The sequence below is a fragment of the Emydura macquarii genome, unplaced genomic scaffold, assembly GCF_026122565.2.
Source record: "Emydura macquarii macquarii isolate MOO-44397 ecotype Brisbane River unplaced genomic scaffold, CSIRO-AGI_Emac_v2 contig_2768, whole genome shotgun sequence".
In the NCBI taxonomy this organism is placed as follows: domain Eukaryota; kingdom Metazoa; phylum Chordata; order Testudines; family Chelidae; genus Emydura; species Emydura macquarii.
In genome coordinates, this window is record NW_027132905.1 from 25363641 (window position 1) to 25384784 (window position 21144).

The 21144-nt window shown below is 39.4% G+C and overlaps 1 protein-coding gene across 2 annotated transcripts in view; it reads left to right on the forward strand.

Moving 5' to 3' along the window:
* The window catches only part of DOCK2 (dedicator of cytokinesis 2), a 407820-nt gene extending 387057 nt beyond the window's left edge, over positions 1 to 20763 (forward strand). The window contains exons 41-48 of one of the 2 annotated variants that reach the window (XM_067566685.1): positions 712 to 888; positions 2242 to 2325; positions 5719 to 5856; positions 9528 to 9655; positions 12731 to 12893; positions 15717 to 15837; positions 17984 to 18129; positions 19561 to 20763. In XM_067566685.1, the coding sequence (XP_067422786.1) occupies positions 712 to 888; positions 2242 to 2325; positions 5719 to 5856; positions 9528 to 9655; positions 12731 to 12893; positions 15717 to 15837; positions 17984 to 18129; positions 19561 to 19635 (1032 nt within the window). In that variant the 3' untranslated portion in view covers positions 19636 to 20763. Of the gene's footprint in view, positions 1 to 711; positions 889 to 2241; positions 2326 to 5718; positions 5857 to 9527; positions 9656 to 12730; positions 12894 to 15716; positions 15838 to 17983; positions 18130 to 19560 lie in introns of those variants that run through there. The other variant, XM_067566686.1, reaches the window with a different exon arrangement.
* Positions 20764 to 21144: the final 381 nt, after the last annotated feature.

Genomic DNA, 21144 nt, shown 5'->3' on the forward strand with positions numbered 1-21144 from the left:
CTATCCTTTGCTACAAGAGCAGGGCCTTTCCTTACACTAGTCAAGGTTGTGGAACTGTTTCTATGGATTACTCTCAAAGACTGCTCTAACCTCTGTGGTTCCCGAGTGACTTTATTGCTTAGTTATTTGCCCATAATCTAGTGGAAAATTATACGTTCCGCTCACGCCCAATAACATACTGATACCTCCCCTCCTCCTCTACAACTCGCAATAAATGTCATATGGTGTATGGATTAAGCAGCTCTTTACAACAGAGACCATAATCTTCCTATACGTCTACACAATGAGGCCCTGATCCTGAGAGAATCAAAGTTCCCTTTTTTAATACGTTACTGTTTATACTATAGGAAAAAGAAACATACTAAGATGACCAATCACACAGCAGCAATAATGAATAGCAAATGCAGTTGGTGAGCAATTCACAAATCAAAATTTGTTTGCATGGTACATTTGTTGAGGAATGAAAAAACTGGTAAAACTCAGTCTGCTTATGAACAAGTAGTGAACAAAAACTAGGGTTTAATTTGTTGAATGAATTGTTGCCCAGGAGTAGTTTTTCAGCTGCACATATGAATATTCATCAAAAAGAGGGAAAAATCCTTTTGCTGAGCAGCAGATGATTTCCTCTGGGCTTGCTATTGTATCAATGAAAACCAAGAAAAAAAATTAAACATAATAGATACATTAAACATTCCTCCTCTTATTTCATAGGCTACCATTAGTCCACTAGAGAATGCCATTGAGACAATGTCCATGACAAATGAGAAAATTTTGATGATGATTAACCAGTATCAGAGTGATGAAAACCTTCCCATTAACCCTCTCTCCATGCTTCTGAATGGAATTGTTGACCCGGCAGTCATGGGAGGCTTTGCTAAATATGAAAAGGTAAGGAATTTAATAGTCATTTTAACTTTAAGATCATCTTCACAGATTTTTCTATTATCATTAATGATGATAACTCCAATCTGCTTGCCTACTGATTGTCAAAAGCTGGGATGTCAGGTTGTAAGGTGGGGAAAAAAGAAAGGATCTTCAAATCACAATTTAGCCTCACAATTTGGTCACTTCTGACCTAAGGCCTGCTTTAAAAGTTTATTTGAACATGGATGTAGAACTAATGCTCAAAATTAATTGCAGGCCAGAGGGTTTCCATATGAGTGTGAGATGGGAGGATATGATCACACATGCTCTAATGAAATAGTCTTCTGTGCCTCAAATGGTCTGATTGGGGGTAAATCATTGCAAGTTCTCCTTCTAACAGTCTGGAGAACTTAGTTAGTGAATCTCTTACCTTATTATCTGCTTTTTCCAATAACTGCAGCCTTTCTACAGGGCAGTTTTTGTTGTAAAGAAATATATTCTGTTAGGACAACAGGGTACATGGAGACTGTCGCTTGAGGAACTGAACTATAGAATTCTTGTCTTCAAAGCAGCCTCATAACAAAAATTTTGGAAGGGATAATTAAATCTCATGCATCAAGGCTTAAGTCAATTACTAACTATTAGAGATAAATATGAGACCTAATTATCCCATTTCTGTGGAGTTCTTACATCTTGCTGGGAAGCATCTAGTGCTGGCTGTTGTCAGAGACATGATACTGGACTAGATGGCCTATGTTCGTATGTTCCCAAGCAATCTCACTTCTCCATCACCTATAAATGTCAAAAAGGCATTCATCTGCATATTCCCCAGAGCTACAGTGAGGCAATCTGCCATAACAGAGCTGCTTGTTTACTACCATTACTTTGGGCTGAGAAAAGAGGTACAGTGAGTGCTCAAGTTATTCATTGCATAGGTATTGGTCTGTGCCATGTGGCGACAGGTGGAAAAGTTTAACTCTTATCTAACTGGTCATCCATGAGGTGCAATTTTATGTTAGCTAAACAATAAAAAAGGCAACATTCATTGATGAATAACTTATGGCATTCCAAATACATGAGTACCTCTAACTAAAATGTTAGTTTAAAAACTAAAAAACAAGAGGTTGGCTTTTCAAAGTGGAGGTCCTGAGCTCAAAGGTGCTAAATGGACACTGAAAATGTTTAAACAAATAAAAATGCCCTTTGATCCTCAGTTTAATGATAAAGCATCACCACAAGTGGCCGCACTAGAAGGTGGCGGATGTCTTATCATTCGATCAGAGATACAGTTCTAGAGTGATCACTGGCTCTCCCTGGAGAAAGCATTGCCGTCTTTTCATGGGAAGGAGGACTGAATGATTTACATGCTCCTCGCAGGCTTTCTTCACCGATGACTATACCAAAGCCCATCTGGAGGATCAAGAAAAGCTGAACAGACTCAAGGACCTGATTGCTTGGCAGGTAATAACATACTGGCAGCTATTTTCTCAAACTATAAACTAACAGACTGGCATGGTGATACGTCACCAAAGATTTTTACAATGGGCTTCTACTAAATGTTCCCTTTACCCTGTGTCCTGGGGATTGCAGAGAGGAGGAATGAGGAGTATTTATTTGAACCTGTGTAGGCAAATATGTTTTCTCTTAAACACAAAAGGAGTCTTTCACCCCTTGGCAAATGTTACCATATATAACTGGAAATCTGCTTTACTGACAAACTTACTGAAATGATGGATCAAATTGCACAGCAATGAGTTATCTTCTGAAATGGAGTGGGCAGATAAAACTTGTTAGGGGATCTAGAGAGAGCCTCCTCTTTATTTTTTAAATAACTGCCATTTTTGTGCAGCTTGATCCATTCCAAAACTAATACATTTCCTTCTGCAGAGTACTTTTTTATTTTGAGAAGCCAAAGGGATAACACTAATCATTGGCAGGGACTGATTAGCAGTGTCTGGAGAGGGGTGAGTGAAACACCACCAGACTCAGAGAAAACACCCCACAACTTCCGTATACTTTGAGGGCAAAGCTTAAACAGTAGGCCACAGAGGTAACCTGGCAAGTGTTGGCATAAAATTCACACACAATGAGCTACCCTTATTGCTACCGGATGAGATCTTACACTCTAGCAGACTTCCCTGGAGATAAAACTGAAAGTGTAAGAAGACCATAGGGGGCTTCACAAGTGGATGGGAAAAAGGGGAGTCTATAAATGTTAGACAACAGTTCGCCTTCATTTTTAGGTTTCCTCAGACATTTTAAACATTCACTGTTTGTCATACTATTTTTAGAGTAAAAAACTTTAATGGAATTGTTTTGTTGCTTAGAAGCCATGCAGTACATGCCCCATATTCCTTTTATGATTGCTGCTGCATGTCCTTATGCAATGCTCAGCCCTACAAACAGCATAGAGCAGTGGTAGTAAATACTTTATAAGGTTGATCTCTCTAGAGAAAAGCCGGAGTATTCTACCTGCACCAGCTACATTCAGGCTATTTCTTTCTTATTTGTAAAGTGTGCTTTGGTAAGCTAACCAACCTGCTGCTTCCCCTTGTTCTCAAAAAATAAAATGCAGCTACTGTAGGCGGTATCACAGAAGCAAATCAATTTTGATGAGACTCAGGGGAAAATAGTTCTCTTTATTGTCCTAACCATTTGGTGCTACAGTAGAGGAGAAAAAAACATGACTTCAGGTAATATAATTGCTATCTTTATGATCTTGTCAAAACAGTTAATGCTGCTACAAAACTATATCTGGGACACAGAGTGACTGTGGGACAGAAAATTTTCATTTTAAATATGTCTGCCAATCTATAGGGAGAATCACCACTATTTGTGAACACCTCCCCTTCCCTGCTCTGAAATGTAAATACCATGAATGAAAGAGAAATATTCTAGATTTGCTATGAAAAAATAGGCATAAAAATCATTACATTAAGTTCATTTGTAATATTAAAATACACTAGTGAGCATTAAATGTCTGACTACTAATGGGGTCCTTCTTTCCCTAATGTGGATGGCTGGGAAATGCTATTCATTAGACAGGAATCCTCGCACTAGTAATGTGTGACTCTCTAGAATTATGTTGATATATCCTGTGTAGCCCTCTTTCTACTATAGAGCCTGCCGTATATTCCCCATCACTGAAGTATCAGAACAGCTCACAAGAGTTCATGAAATACAGTTCACAACACCCCTGTGAGAAACGGAAGCGTTATCGCCATTGTACAGATAGGGAGGCAGCAAGCCTTGACTATCAAGTTCTGCCTCTAACTGCACATGAAGCTTTCAAATAATTTTTTAAAGTTTCCTCAACTGCATCTTGTTGCATTTTAAATTCTCTAGTTTTCAGACTCATCATAACTGATGGTCACCGAATTTCACAGACTTTTCTCTTGCATGCCCCACGCCCATATCGGCACAGTGTTCTCCCTTACTGACAGTCTGAAGCACTTAATGGATGCCCCAGATTGCATTACAAAATTGCAGCCTCTGTGGTTTATCTTGAATTTAATACAATGCTTGGGTCCCAGAACTGTGATTCAGACACTTCCCTCTTAAAGGTAAATTCCGAGAGGCATGCTGCGAATGAATTGCCATAAAATATAATGAGATCAATAAGGATTAAGTATATAGTGTTTATGCTATTTACAGGGCCATAACACAATAAATGAAACCTGAAAATAAAAGTGGACTATACAAAAAACAATGCATTACTTAGAACTAGCTAAAAGGCTTTGGTAATGCAACAAAAAAAGTATTTGCAAAACGATAGTTAAAAGTATAGTGATTACATCTCACAAACAGCCTTCTGAAAGAAATTAGGAGCTAGAAGGTGCCCTCACAGTTGTGGAGAAGAGAGGGTTCGTTTCACTGCATGGTTATACTTGTTTATTATTGCTTATACAGCACCCAAAAACATGCCAAGTACAACTAGCGATGAAAGAGACAGACCCTACCCTGGAGATCATACAGTCTAATGTAAGAGTGTAACAAAAGGAGTGGGGAGGCTCAGGAGAAGGGTCATAGTAATAAGATCACATTTGGTTCATTCTGAGCACATTTAGGTAGAATATTTAGGTAAAGTAACTTGCTACCTGTTGCGGCACAGAATTTAAGAGATTTCATGTGGGATTTGAATGAAGAGAGGATGTTGTCTTGGTGAACTGGGATGGAGAGGTCCCTCGCAAACCTTTCTGTCTCTGTGGAAATGGCTGCCTGCACCTCTCATCTGCTGACTGAATAGGCTGACTTAAGATCCCCTGGTTTAAACCACTGGCAGTCCCAAAAACAGTGAATGCTGAATTTCCAGGAAAAGTTAGGGCTTGGAAGCTGGGAGTTCGACAACCATTTGGATCTTTGCCCTCCCAACTTTCCTGTATCCACTCAGACATTAAGAAATGACAAATGCCTTTGTTAGCAGATGGATTAGTATTTAATATAACCAAAACTCCTTTTGACAAGTCCTGTGAGTGCTCAGATTTGATCTCGCAATGCTGTTTCTGAGCAGAGCTAGGGATTTTCTCAGACACTTTCACATGGTATTTCCAAATCTCATAATATAATAGAACAAACATCACAGCTACAGGAAAAAAAACCCTCAGTCACCATGAGGTAACCCACTCATCCAGCTTGCTCCAACAGTTTACCCAGCAAGCTGGCTTTTCAGAAGCCCTCTCCAATTTGCAGTAAACTACCTATCAGCTGCTCCCAGTTCCTGGAGAGTAATGAGACCAGGTGACAAATCTATTACACATCTCAGTAATGATTTTGCAGTTGACGTGACAGATTCTGTAAATGGAGAGGGGGATTGGCAGACCTAGTTTAATGTTCTTGCTTTTTATTTTATCCAAGATACCTTTCCTTGGGGCTGGAATTAAGATTCATGAAAAAAGGGTTTCTGATAACCTTCGTCCTTTCCACGATCGTATGGAGGAGTGTTTCAAGCACTTGAAGATCAAAGTAGAAAAACAATATGGAGTCAGAGAATTGGTAAGGCTCTCCATTTATTTCTCTCCTCTCTACTGCACTCTCTCTTTATTTTAGTGTATGCTTTGTACTTCTCCTCAAAGCAAAAGTGCCTCCTGCATATTTGTTACTTAAAGGTTGTCCCATGCTCTGAAGGCACCATGACCTGAATCTTACAGTCAGAGTAGTTAATCAGGTCCCCAGTGCACCAAACATCCCTAATTCTGAGATTTGAAATCCTTCCCTTTCTCTGTTAAACTTGCATTTCTTTTTCACATTATAAAGAAACAGAAACCAGGCCTCTGACAACATGCTATGACATTTTTTTTCTCTTTCAAATATTTTTTAGTAGCTCAGAGCTTTGATCCATGCTTGATGTTTATAGATAGCTCCCTGCACTTGGCTGATCCCAACCACATGACCTTACTTCTATTCCCAGATAGCTCCGGGAGAAAAACAAGTCTAAATATCTGAACATTCGTTGAATTGTTTGTTGGTGTTAGGAATTAGACGCCTGTTGTCTGGGGATTGAAATTGTGCTGCTCCTGGCATACGTTCATCTTTGATTTTGTACATGATGATTTGATTATTGTACTGGAAAAAAAATGTGGAAAACTTCTCACCTACAGCTTGAGCATCGTCCTAGGGCATAATCCTGAATAATACAACTTCCAGCCATTTATGTCAAATACTTTCCTATAACTCAGTCCCCTAGAGGCAGCCTCACAATGTGGAAAGAGGTGTAATCCAATGTCCACAATCTAGCCAAGTGTTGAAGCCTTCAACAGCCATTGGGATCAAATTTTGTAAAAGTGAAGAGCAACCTATGTATGGATTTTTATTTGACAAGAGAGAGAATGGAATGTACTTCTCTTGTGAACTAACCCCCTCTCTTCCGCACCAAGCTCTCCTTTCCAAGCCTTCCCTGGTTTGACAGAATCCCTATTGCCTACACACTATACAGCTGTGACAATTCTCGGGGTGTCCAGCATTAACTGTTTCCCCCGCCTCTAGTAATAGAGATACTTGCTTGTGCTCAGCTCCTCTTCAGTCTGTGACCCACCCTAACAATCTCCTCTGAGTTTTGCCAGCCTTTACTTTGTCTTGCAGGTTAACAATAGGTGCACCTTGAGCCCCTTTGACACATCTTTCTGTAATGTTCAGTCCCTTATCCACTAAACACTCACAGTAATATCAGGTATGATGTCTGCTAGGGAACAGTATACAGTCCAATGATTCAACCCAGGATCACCTCCTTAGATAATACCACAGCACTGAGATGTATTTATAGTGAAAACAATCCTATATTCATTATGGGATTGAAGAGATAGTGAGTAATGATCATGGAGACAGAAAGGTTACATAGAAAACAAAATCATAACATGCTTTCTAGACACTAAATTTTCAGTCAAACTAAGTTCAGTTTAACCAAAACGTCCTTTTGCAGCATTTCCAACCATGGCTGGTTGGGAACCCATTTTCATTAATGTAAATATACCGCCCATTTACTTCCTAAGTACTAAAGGCATGTATTTTTGCCTTCCCCTTAAATTCCCCAAAGTTCATTGTCTGCCCCCAGAGACAGGACAACCCGTCATCCATTATCCACTGGCTTGTCGCCTGTTGACTTTGTATGTAAATAGAGCTTCCATTTTGTTGGCTTACAATGCTTAATTTACATGTGAACCTGGCTAGGTGAAAATACATCCTTTGTCTGGCAGACCTTGTTTGTCAACCTTGCCTAGACTAAGCTTTTAGGAACGTATTTTAATTATATATACATAACTTTTTACATAGTATCTGTACATGTATTTCATAACTATATTAATGATGAGCATGATCGTGGCTTTGATTTAAGATCTTACAAGACACTCGGGTGAACCAGAATGTACATACCAGGATCAGAATATTTTTGTAACCTCCTTTACCAGTTGACATTGAGGGGTTTTTGGGGTCACAACAGTGTAATATGAAATATGCTGATTAAGAAATCAAACAGTTTATGTATCTAATTTAATCTCTGAGATTTATGATCAGTGTCCAAAGTGGCCTGAAATCTCTCTTTAGCTGCAAATATCTCCCCTACTCATTCTGCGCTCCCTTCCTGAGAGGAGGATCAGCATGTTTCAAAACAATATAATGTGCTGTTATAAAATACCGTTCTATTAAAGATATGCGATGCAGCAAAGCACGTTATATTATCACTGTTTATGCAGTGCCTCATAAATGAATAACATTGGTGGATAGTAGAATTTCATACATTTTTTCATATACAGAAAAGCCAGTTAGTTTGAAATGGAGCACCATTTCAGTTTTATCATCCCTAATCCTCTTTCTGGTTGCTGGTGTGAGTTTTTTCTATTTAAGAGGTGACTGCACCCATTGTGTTTTATCACAGCATTCTGGAAGCTTACAGGATGAGAGGCAATTCTCATGGCACATAGACTGTGAAAGTGTTTGAAAATAAACTTTGAAACTATAAATGACTTTCCTGATCCTCTTGCTAGATGAGACTGTCTTAGTGAAAAGTGGCAACATCAGAAACCAACAGTCTGGGAGTCCAGCATAGGAGATTATACACCAATTTTCTAACAGAGTTAGCATTATCAGAACAACCAAAGAAGGTCCTCAGATTTATTTTTAAAGTGCTTCTTGTGTTATTAAAGCAGGATGGAAGGTAGTTCACAATGTGTATGTGTTGGGAAATGTTTCTCAATCTGTGATGTTAGAATGATGAATTAAATGGGGAATGTTCACATTTACAAAACTCACGTGAGGCAATATTTCAGTTGAGAAAGAGGAAGGCATGAATGAACACAGTTTAATTCTGGATCTTTGGATCCACTGCTCGAGAATGGGAGCAGACACTGCCATTTAGACCTTTGTTGGGAATTATCCAAGAAATTTGGACTTTGCTGCTACCTACCAGCATGAGGGACCAGGAAGCATGGAAATAATCCCCACATGAACTGATAGCTTGCTACAGCACAGTTGAGTTTCCCCATTGCCTTGACCAATCTTGGCTAATAAAAGAGACTTGGAGTCCTGGCTCCCTTTTCCCCATCTCAGGTCATGTCATTTGCATGATTTAAAGGAATGAAAATGGATGGAGCAGCCAGTATGACCACTGCAAATCAAGGTGACCAGATCCAATCTGACCTGGCCAGCCTGTCCTGCCATACCTGTTTTCAATCTGCAGGTTATGAGTAGGAGAGGAATCTCAGCCATTCAACATGAAAACATCAAGGGGGATAAAGGGAGGCTTAAAAACAGAGAGGAGGCAGTGTCTACACTTGGGACTGGAGAAATAGTTTGGAGTGAGTTTGGCCAGAGATATTTGGTGAAATAAAAAACTGCTTCCCTGCATTGTGTCTAACTCTAGCCAGTGCCTAACCACTTTTTTTTCTTTGTGTCTCACAAATATAAAACAAATTGTGTCAGTTGTGCTTACCACCATTTATTCTCCCAATATACATTCTCATTCTACCACTTAATTTGAGAGTTCTGTGACTGGGATCATGTCCTGCAAGCATAAACAAAATCAAGGTAATGAAGTTACAATTCTTAGTTAATGAACTGTTTCCTCCAAATCCACTCCTAGAACATCTGTGCCATCCTCCAAACTTAATGAGAAGGCATGGAGTATGCTTCACAAAGGCTGTTCGTGGTATATTTTTCTATTTTCTGTCTTATAGCCGGATTTTGATGACAAGAGAGTAGGTCGGCCGAGGTCAATGCTGAGATCTTATCGCCAGATGTCAGTTATTTCACTGGCTTCCATGAATTCAGACTGTAGCACTCCAAGCAAAATGCCCTCAGAAAGGTAGGTTGTTAATATCACACTGAACGCTTCCATCACCACCACATCTTGTCTTCATCCAGTTACATATGATCAGGCATAAGACCCCAGCAAAACCATACAAGGAGTCAGACCAATAGCAACTACTTTATAGTATGCCAGCATTAACTTTGTATTGAAGCCAAGGCTACGCCAGACACTGAGCTGTAATATTTTTCATAACGTTCCATCTGTTAGGCAGAAAGACAAACTATACTCTACAAAGCCTATCTAAGATGAAGATGAGAATGAGGATTTTAAATGCTCTTATGTGTTTTTTAGTATGATTACACAAATGTTTAATGGTTGGGGATTTTATTTTATTTGTAAAATGCTCTTTAAAAAATGTTTGCAAGCTGCTATTTGTGAACAAATGTGACCACTTGTTTGATATACATTTTTGTTTGTAAATGTGGGTAGCCCCTCCCTCAAGGTGTTCTCAAGCCTCCTACTTTTACTTCTTCCCTCTTCTCGCATGGGTTGGGTGACGGGTTCTTTTTCTGGTGCCTAGTGTCTCCTCATTATGCCATGCACAGAGGTGCTGTTTCTTGAGGAAATCAAGACAACTAGCTGTCAAAGAGCATATACAAGGGATAATTAAGTACATAAACAGAAACTTCAGCAAAAGAATGACAAACCCAAAATAATGACATAACAAAGGGGACTTTATTGGGATAGGAAAATAGGATCTGGAGAAGGAAAGACTTAAAGTTAACTAATAAGTATTAGAAATTAATAAATAAACCAATCTCCCACCTCATAACTCATCCCAGCCACCAGCTCCATCCCCGACATCTCCTCAGGCTGATGGCACGCTGATTTGGAGTCCTGAGACGGAGTGTGGCATCACTTTTAGATTGTTGGCCAATGTAAACAAAAGGGTCCTCTTATCGTGTCTTTGTTCCAGAGTGGGGCAGAGTTCTCTCCTGACTCCTACCAGGCTCCCTGGTTTGAAATATTCCAGGAGTCTTGGTTGGCTCTTGATAGCCAGTGCCAGGTTGGATCTCTCCCTGCTGGATGCTGGTCACTGCAGGGCTGGAACTCCCTCATCTATGCCACTAGATCTTTCAGCAAGTCCAAAGAACTCCCTTTGTGTAGGAAGTGGGAATTTAGCAAGTTAGTCTCTGACTCTGATCTGTCTGTCTCAGCTGCCAAAACAGAAACTAAACTATCTCCTAGCTGGGGATTGTGTTGGCCAGCCAGTGGATTGCTTGTCCAAATCACTCCACGCAGAAGCTTCCCTATTGGCCTCAGCAGGAGTTTCTAGTTCCTTCTGTCCCAATCTATGACTCCACACATGCTGGGAAATGGTGTTACAGGGCTTTGGATAGCTATTATAGTTGTAGTCCTTTTGGTAGGGTCCCAGCCTTGCTCAACAAACTCTGGGAGTTCTCTAAAAAATGTGTACGCAACAGAGTCACTCCGGCACAAGCTGCAACTTCAGAGCACTCTCCATACAGCTATTTTTAGAATGCTGGCATGAGCCTCACTAGCCCAAATCTATTGACCCAGGCTGAGGGGCTTGCTGCCACAGGCGCTGTAGACAGAGGCTGAGTCTGGTGCTCCAGAAGCTGCCCCACTCCAAGTTGAGGGCATGAAGGAGAAGGGAAGGCTTTAGAAATGTTCAGATGGGAGATGGGAGTTTTTTAGTAAAACCTTAGGTCTTACTAATCCCATTGTGCTCCCTTAAATGTAGTTCTTGTCTATCTATTTTCTCTTTTAGACTTCAAGCTGTGCCTAAAATGAGAGCTTTTCCATGCACAAATTTGCTGCCAGTTCCAGATCTCTTTGTATATTTTTTTAACTTTTGGGCCTACAAAATTAGTTGGATATCATGTTACTTCTAAACAACTACGGCAACTATAAAATCCATTGTAATGAAAGAGTTATGCTTTGAATAGGTTATTGGTTACACATGGTCACTATTACATTGTTTGCCTTTTAAAAACAAAGCTAAGTGACCAAAAACAAACCAAAAAAACCCAACCTACCCTCACCCAAAGAATACTGTCAAAACTGAAAAATGCATCTGTTGAAAATACACCTTTGCTTCTTGCATGTGCAATTCCCAAGTTAGAGTTTAACCCTAAAAGACTGAATTATAAATAATCATAATGTTATTTCCTGTAATAATAAAATAAAATAATAATAATAGCTTTTAGTAATTATGTGTATGCCAATTCAATAGCACTGTACCTTGCTTTCTCTGTTTGCAAACACTCATTCAGAAGTCACACATTTAATATGAGTAAGGTACATTTCTGTACTAGAGTTCAAGTGGTAAATCACATCAGAAAAGACCGGTTAAGGTCACATATTATTTTACATGCTGTTTCTCTCAATGAGACGCGGCCAGTATTTCAACTGTAAACATGTCGTGGTTGTGACTTTTGTCACCACATTCACCCTAAAAAATTTAGGGGAGTTTGGCTCATCACCATGTACCTGGTGACTCGGTGATGGAGTGAAGAAATTAATCCCAAAAGCCAGAGGGGATCTGTTTACATTCTGAGGCATGAGAGAGGCTGGCAATACTCCTGTCCTAAAGTGCCCAGCCACCAGAGCAACACATTTTGCATTCAGCACCCATGTAAAATATATGATGTGATGTTAGCTCTGTCCCTATATAATTTAGGTGCCCTAGAACTAATTCTACAACAAAAATTATGGAGTGTTCATTTCAGAGAAATCTTTGACAACCTCTGTGACATTAAGACATTTTGATGTCTGCTGTGAGCGGGGTGACCAGATGTCCTGATTTTATAGGGACAGTCCTGATATTTGGGGCTTTTTCTTATATAGGCACCTACCCCACAACCCCATCTCGATTTTTCACACTTGCTATCTATCTGGTCACCCTAGGTGAAGTACATATTAGTAATAGTTACCAGCTAGAACACACAGTGCTGTATCTTCATTTGCTATTGATCTACAGTGCAGGAAGATCAACACAAAGGATGACCATTACTGTATTTATGGCACACAAGAAGCCACCTCAGAACACCAGTGGCCTTTTTAATATAATTTAGCATGTTTTGTTTCTATTCATATTTTCTACAGCTTTGAACTGGAAGTCGCACCACGAAAACCAACCAAATCAGAGTCAGAAGAAAACGTCCTGCAGATAAGCAATCCACCTGAGGTTAAGTTGAGAAGGTCCAAGAAGAGAACAAAAAGAAACAGTGTGGTATTTGCAGCACCTGATCCTTCTGATATGAAATGTGTAAGTTACCAACCTAGAATGAGTTTTAATTATCCGCAAATAATGGATGCCATTTTCATTTCCAGCAGATGTCTTTAAGACATTATGTGCCTCTTTGAAGTTAAAATAAACACGCTTTATTAAAGGCCACTCAGAACCAATGTTGTGAAACCTGCAAGAGACTGAAGGCCAGATCCTCAGCTGGTATAAATCAGTGCATCTCTACTGACTTAGCATCTGCTGAGGATTTGGTCCTAAAGCTCTCTAGGCTTTTGATCCCTGGCCAGCTAAAGATGGCTTGCTTGGTGGAGGTTGAAACTGGCATCCCTGGGGAGAAGTAGGTGGTTGTACTGGCACTCATGGTACCCCCTTCCAGTGGGGATTATTTGATGAACCCTGCACATTTTTACCTTGTTACAGAACATACAGCTGCTGGAAAATGGCAAGTTTGCGAACTGTTCCTTAAATGGTGCCAAATTTGAACATACAGGCATTGACTTCTCTCTTGTGCTATATACCATCTGAGTGCCTTTATCAGACTTAATAAATCATCAGAATACCTTATATGACTTACACTGTGCAGTTTTTATAAGATCATCTTCAGGAGCCAAATGTTTTTGAGTGTAACAAGAGATGTAATTTAAAGAAAAAAGCTCTCAAAGGTTTAGCTAGAGAAGCCCTGTCTCTAAATTCAAGTGCTAGGCAATTACTGAACTGAATAAGGAAGTCAGAGTATATGTCATTTGATCAAAAATCTTTTGGAAGAATCATTAAAGACAAGTGGAATTATTTCCCCTTACAGATAAATGAGTTTAAGATCCCTTTCAGAGACCCTGGGCCTAATTCATTGCTGCTGTCATGGATCTGACTAATGGCGTCCCACTAGGGATGATTTTGGTCTTTTACATGTGCACCTAAAAATGACAAACATCTGAGTCTTGGAATAATTTTTAATTAATTGATTTTATCATTTATTGATTTGCTGGAAGCCAGTTTCTGTGTTTAGGCACACTGATGGTACCGCTAGCACACTCTGTGCATTCCAGAAGAGGACGTGCTATAGTATAAGGTGTAAAATGGACATTTTGGGCTCAGCTTCATTAAGTAAAGAGACATAATCAATACAGGGGTAACCATGAATAATCACCCACCTGACCATAAACTATCCCTCCAATCTTAGCACGTATCATTATAGACCTCCCTGATGGCTGAATTTCGCTATCTATCATACAGAAACCTGGTGGGCTGAGAAGTCAGCATACAATCTACCCATGCAGAGAGAGAGGAGCCTTTGTCTACAGTATTACTTCAAGTCTTTTCCATACCAGTTTGAGTGGCACCACTCTGCTGAAAACTCTTTTCAGTGATGGTTCGGTGTCCTAATGTATGTGATGCTTTGGAGCGAACCCTAGGCCCACTGTGGACAGCCCTTACCAGTGGGTTTCACTGACCTTTGACATTGGCATTCCTCCATTTCCCAGGCACTTGGTTTGAGTCGCAATAACTGCCCTCCCCCCACTACAAAATATCTAAACTTTGGCCATACATAAGTAGTATTTTTTTCACACAAAGAATGCACAGCTGTGAACTTGAAAATATCAGTTATAAGCAACCTCAGTACAAAAAGATGACAGTATGTAACTTACTTTTTTTTTTTTTTTTTTTTTTTTAAAACGGGAAGAAGAAAAAAAACCCAATAGCTTAGTGCCAAAAACAAAAACCTGGCTGTATTGCTTCTTGCACCAAAACTGACAATCTGTGGTAATACTTCCTCCAAACCTTGGCTAAATAGGAAATGTTTCCTAGTAGGAATAACTAGGGAGCACTTTAAAACAGCAGCAGCTTTTCAAAATAGGACAAAAAGAGTCTGATTTTGTTGCATGGTTAATATCTACAGTACTTGCAGCAGAAACAGAGAACCTTTATATTTGTAGTCTTGGTAGATCCAAAGCTTTACAGTGCACCAACAGTTTCGGTGATATAAACAGACTGTCTTTCTTTGGCAGGCAGAAGGAAATTGCTTTGATTTTTCTATTTTCTATAAGGACTGGTCTGGATGGGGGGATGCATTTCCATTTTTAGACTGAACATTTTAATGCACTTTAACTTCAGAATTATGATCCTGAGAAGAAAGATCTTTATATGGGGAAAGCTAATTTTAAAAAGAAAAAAGAATCTACAGCTACAGTGCCTTTCCCTCAATAAACTACAAACACTAAAGAAATGGTCACTGCTCATCAGTGTTGAAATGATGCACCAGTGAAAAAAGTCTTTTTTTGTGTGTGAAAAAGTGGACTCATTGGTAAAATAAATATGTTTTTGACTCAAGTTATAAAAGTGACATCTTTTCTAGCACCTAAATTGACAGCATTAATGCTGTAGGGAAAATAGTTCTTCACAGCTTCATTTTACTTTCAGATCCGCAGTCTGGGTTGATGGCATTATTATTATTCCATATATGGTAGGAACACTATTACACAATTCTAGATAACCTACAAACTATTGTGCTGTCAGTTTTAGGGGGTTGAATCTCTTTTCTCAGTCTTTGGAATAAGCAGAATGTCTCTGACAATTAATCAGCTCAAAAACATTTACTTAGTAATTTGTACCTTTTGTAGTCTCTGGGGGCCAAATTCTGTTTTGATCACTTTGAGTAGTATCTTATTTCACAAGTAATCCCATTGAAATCACTGGAGTAAGGCATTATTCACTGTGACTGAAGGTAGCAGTACCTAGCCGTGGTTGTCTCTCATATGTAAACTGTTCATTTTGCTTAGCTCATCACTATTTGTTATATTTTAGTTAAACGTTGATGGTAGCAATTTTGTATTTGTTAATATATAGCTGTCAAGGAAACATGAGTTTATGAGTGACACCAATCTCTCTGAACATGCGGTGGCACCTCAGAAAACATCTGTTCTCAAGCAAATGAGCTTTGCCAGCCGTTCTATGCCAACTATACCAGGTATGCTAATTATGATAAGAGAATTAGAGCGCTGTACCGCTTGCCTGCTACTAATTTAGATTAAAAAAGAAAATAAAACATGAGTTTTTTGTTCTTTGTTCTGTGGAAGCATTTAATATTTTAGGATTGAAAGAGAGTTGGCTAGGATAACACTTAAATGCTTTACCATGGCCTTAAAACAGGATAACTCACTGATTATGCTGATGGGATATTATTTACGTTCTGGAAAATTGAACAACTACAAAGTCAAGTTTTGTAAAATCCTCAGGGGCCCAACCTCTCCTCAGATAAGGAAAATGCCTCGTAAACATTGAATGCTAATCTAACACTCCCAGATTATTCCTGTTGTTTTATTTAAATGGTGTAATGGAAGATGTCAGTGAGGCCATAACTCCATCTATGACATCACAGGGGAATTACCCCAGGCTGAGTCTGGAATAAGTCCAGTGGCTAAAACATTCAAGTGCAGAACCACAAATATCTTCTTATATTATCATCTGACTGCACCACAAAGGCATGCAGGATGAGCACCACTGGTTCCTCTCTCCCTACACAGCAGCACAATTCGGAACCAAACATTCAAGAAACCTTGTCTTCCAAGGCTTCAGCCAAAATCTGCCTGTATGCAGGGGAAGGGGGCAAACAAATGCATCAGTCACACTGGGAGGGCTGGGACAACAGTGTGGTTTTGCTACATGTGAAAACTAACTATGGGCCTTTGCTCTCCTGCTTCCTGCTGCAGAGGCAAGGCTGTCACTAGACATGTTCTTCCGTGCAAGGGGCACCCTTTGGACCATCACTGAGATGAGAGGAGAGGCAATGGCGGCTGTGCCTTGCATGCTCCTTAGGGCCCCCAAACCCAGCCAGTATTGATTTACTTATTAATCGTGGCCTTTGGGGCTGGGCACTACCACCTCCAGCCGTCACGTCCACAGTGAGGTCAGAGAGAATGAAAGCAGTCGTGCACAATACATTATTCCAGCTGCCTAGTAAAGAATATCCCCTTCTCATAAAGCTGGGCTAATACTTGAATTAAATAATTCCTCATAAACAATCAGCAATCCTCACTTCCTTTGGACTTGCTTTATTTTTCATTATGATCAGATTTGTTCACAGCACAGGTGAACACTGCTCTCTCCAGCTTCTGCCAATACCTTACACCTCACACAGAGACCATGTGTTTGCAAGGCTGGTTAAGTGCAGGTGACAGGCAGGCAGGATCCTCTGGCTGCCTGAGCCCTTATCCTGGTAGGTGCCCAGGAGAGCTGATTGAAAAAAGGCCAATTATTTTTTGGCGAAATTTCTAAAAATGTCGGGTTTTCTCTTTCTAAATTTCCTGCAAACATTTTTTAACAAAGGGCCAAAACTATTTTTATTTTTCTAAAACAGTTTTGTTATTTTTTTGTTGTTGTTTTCCAAAAATATTATTGATGATAAATTTTAGTTTACAGTAAAAAAAAAATTGGTGTTTTGAACAAGAATTTTACTGAAAAAAATTTGGGTTCCATTTTTAATTTAAAAAGAAAATGTCTTTAGAAAACAGAAATCTTCTGCGGAAATTTTCATTTCCTCTTAAAAGCTGCCTTTATTAGACCTATTTTTTTATGAAAAAAATATCAACCAGATCTAGTGCCAAATATTCTTAACATCCATTATCTCTCTCAGCCTGTGTCTACATGAACTCTTTCCCCACAAAATCTCCACTGTTGCTATGCTCACGTCATTTCTGTGGTTGGTAGCAATGGTGGCATATGTTAGGGTACACAAGGCTCATAGGACTACTTGCATTTCTACCACCTTGTCGTCACATCCTGTTCAGAACTAGTTTAGAGAACACTGTGGTAGAACAGTTCCAGAGGGGTAGCCATGTTAGTCTGTATACAGCAAAAACAGAGTCCTGTAGCACTTTAAAGACTAACAAATTTAATTTCTGCAGGCATAAGCTTTCGTGGGCTACAACCCACTTCGTCAGATGTAAGGAATAGAAATTAGAAATTAAAGTGCTACAGGACTCTCGTGGTTTTTTTGTGGTAGAACAGACTAGCTTTCCTCTTGCTACTGTGCTGCCACTGGAGCGCAACCAGTGGTAGCAATGGTGGGAAGTTTCTTTGGAGTAAAGATACAAATATTTTTTTCCTTTTTCCAGGGTTAACTCTGTCAATAGTCTGCAGTCCGGCACCTGATGAAACAAATGCGTCACAAAGGCTAAGCCAGCAAATTTTCCCCTCTATCTCAGAGGGAGATAAGAAAACCCTGAAAAAAAAGAGAGTGAACCAGTTCTTTAAAACAATGGTAAGTCCTGTGTGTGCTTGTGTATGAAAAAGAGGAAGACTAACTTTCCTAAAAATCCAAAAACTGCACCGGCATAAAAAAAGAGTCCAAATAAACTCCAAGGTGTGAAAGTAAAATGAAACAGTTTTAAAAGTAAGGCACAGAGACCTACCCAGAGTTTTATTTTCTCCTGCTTAAATTTCTGATGTTTATACATTTTCCAGGCTAAAGGGGGAGTGAAAGTTTCCCTGCAGGTATCAAAGCAAGCATATTTTACTGCATTTTCCATGCTTAGGTACACACTATGTTAAGAGGTACAGTGCTCTAACCATGCCATAAGAGATCTTATTTGACCTACAGCTTTTCTCTAATCTGATGTACACAAAAATTGGGCAGCTGGCACTGAGCATCATGATAGTGTAGTGCAAAGTATGTTACTATACACCAGATGGGTCAAAATCTGATCTCAGACATGTGTCCCATAAAGGCGGAATTTGGCTCAAACTGAAGTCAGCTGAGCTCCATGACACAATTGTGCCATGAGCCAAACCTCTCTTGATTTGAGTGAGAGTTCTGCACAATTACAAAAATACAGAATTTGGCCCAATGTCAGCGAACAACCACCAGTTTATATTCAGGGCAGATGCTAAGATCAGAAGTTTCAAAATTTGCCTTGAAAAGGCAAAGTGCGCTGTAAAGGAGTTTTACAGATGACGGAAGGTTGTATTTCATAGAGATGCCAGAAGCCATTGATATTCATAGTGGTAGAGCATACTGTGACATCTGTAATATTTTACACTCATCAGCTCTCCGCTGATACTTTACAAAGAGTGTATTTGTTTCATTGATTTCATTTCCATCCTTTTGTTCCCACTGTGTTTTAAAAAGACATAGCTCGCTGTCCTCTGGGAGAGTAATACAGCATTTGAGAAACCTGTGTTTAAATGTTTTCTGGCTTATTTCTTCCTGATAGGAGCGAGAGTAAAATAATTTAATCTGGAGTCTCTAGGGTTTCATTAATAATAAATTTATCTCACAAAGGCAGTGTGAGACTCTACAGTGCATGTGAATTGACCAAATGTGGTCTCATGCAAAGTGAGAAGGACAAAAAAATCCCTTTTTACAAGTCCAGTATGCACTTAATAAAAGCTTAGAGCCCAATCCTGCAATGACTTAGTCATGTGTGTAACTTGATATCAGTGGGATTGCTCACATGAATAAAGTTATGTATGTGCTTAAGGCTTTGCAGGACTGGGGCCTTATTAAAAAGAAAAACCTTCAGGATTTGGCCCATGATTTTTCTTCTGACTTCTATGTGATGTTGTGCCATGGCTGTAGCAGGCAATGATGAAAACCAGATTATAGACACAAACTATTTACTGTATATGCATACGTTGGGGTCCAAGCAAAACCAACTTTTAACATATGGCATTCTCTTCCTCTTTCATGCAGCGCATGTCCAAACCACCTGAGGATGGAAAACACACTGGAGAGTACCATTCTGAATCCTCATCCACAGATGTGTGAATTCTTTCACGTACAACACAAATAATTTCCCAGCAAGAAAATAAAACAAAACAAAGAGCCCTACGTGAGAGACTATTTTTGGGCACTCTCTGTTGAAGATAATGGCATTGATATAATATTTGATAGATAATACACACCTGTGGCTCTGTATAAATAATTAATTAGAATATGGATGTTAGAAGAAACTGAAACCACACAGTGATCAGAAAACTTGCTGCAGCATATTCAAAGATGTGCGTTAAAAATACAGTGATCCTGTTATTACAGGAGAAGTAAAAAGCAAAAAGTGTGTTAATTGAGGATGAAATTCATTCCAATGGAGATTGTTGCTTGTCTCCTCCGTGTGGGTGAATTAGAGGGCTTGTCGACACTACAGGTTATGTCGGTATAACCTATGTCGCTCACGGGCGTGAATAAGCCACACCTCCAAGCGATGTAAGTTACACCAACCTAAGTGCCGGTGTGGATAGTGCTATGTTAGCGAGAGAGTTTCTCCAGGCGACAGTTACTGCCTCTCATGGTAGGTACAGCTGTGCCACTGTAACGCTTCTAGTGTAGATTAGCCTTTTAAGAGAGGCCTCAAAGACTGAGTCCAATCCTGCTTAAAGGACATGTACCATTTATGTCTGTCGGCGCAGGATCAGACCCTTCCTGCAACGCCATATGCCTGAGGTTTTTTTTTTTTCCCCAAAACAGCATATCTGTTTTGTATTGGAAACATTCCCCAAAGTTTATACACACACGAGTTTATATCATATCTGACTGTATGGTATAAGCAAAGCTGCATTTTCTGCTGTTCAGCAATAAAATGTTAAAGGTTTCTTTTATTTGCCTTGAATGTTTCTGACGGGAATCTCTCCAAATGTCCTAGTATAGTATGTACTAATAATTTCTTACTGACAACAGCAGGAACTCTGCAACTCCCAGTCCCAGCTTTCCAAACGTAATTGATTTTTCTGCCTCTCTGACACTCGTGATAGAGTTCAAAGATGGTTCTTTGCTGCAATGAAACTAGACAGCAGTGCAGTTCACTATCTCACTATCTTTCTTTACAACCTGTTCTTTTTTTTTTTCTAAAGACAAATGCAGTTGTCTCCAACACAGAATAAATTAGGCTGCTTAAAAGTTTTTCATAAACGTCTCTTATGAATTTTTCATTTACCTTTATTATTGTCCCTGTTTGTTCCACATAATTGTCTAGGAAGGTATTGATTAAATAAAATGCGCCATCATGTGGGAAGGGAGGGAGAAAAGGGAAAACCTACCTTTGCCATTTTTGTTATAGGTGAGGGGAAAATGCATGGAAATCAGTTAATAACTCCTTGCTTACTGGAAAACTCAATGGAAGGGACTCCCTTACTCTTTTAAAAAAACCTCTTTATTATGTAAACATTTGTACGCAGCATGAATAAATTATCTAATGAATTTAGCCTCTTTCTGTTTGCAAGCTGTCAGTGAGAAACTATTTTCTCAAACATATTCATTATTGAAGTAATGAACATTTGGTTT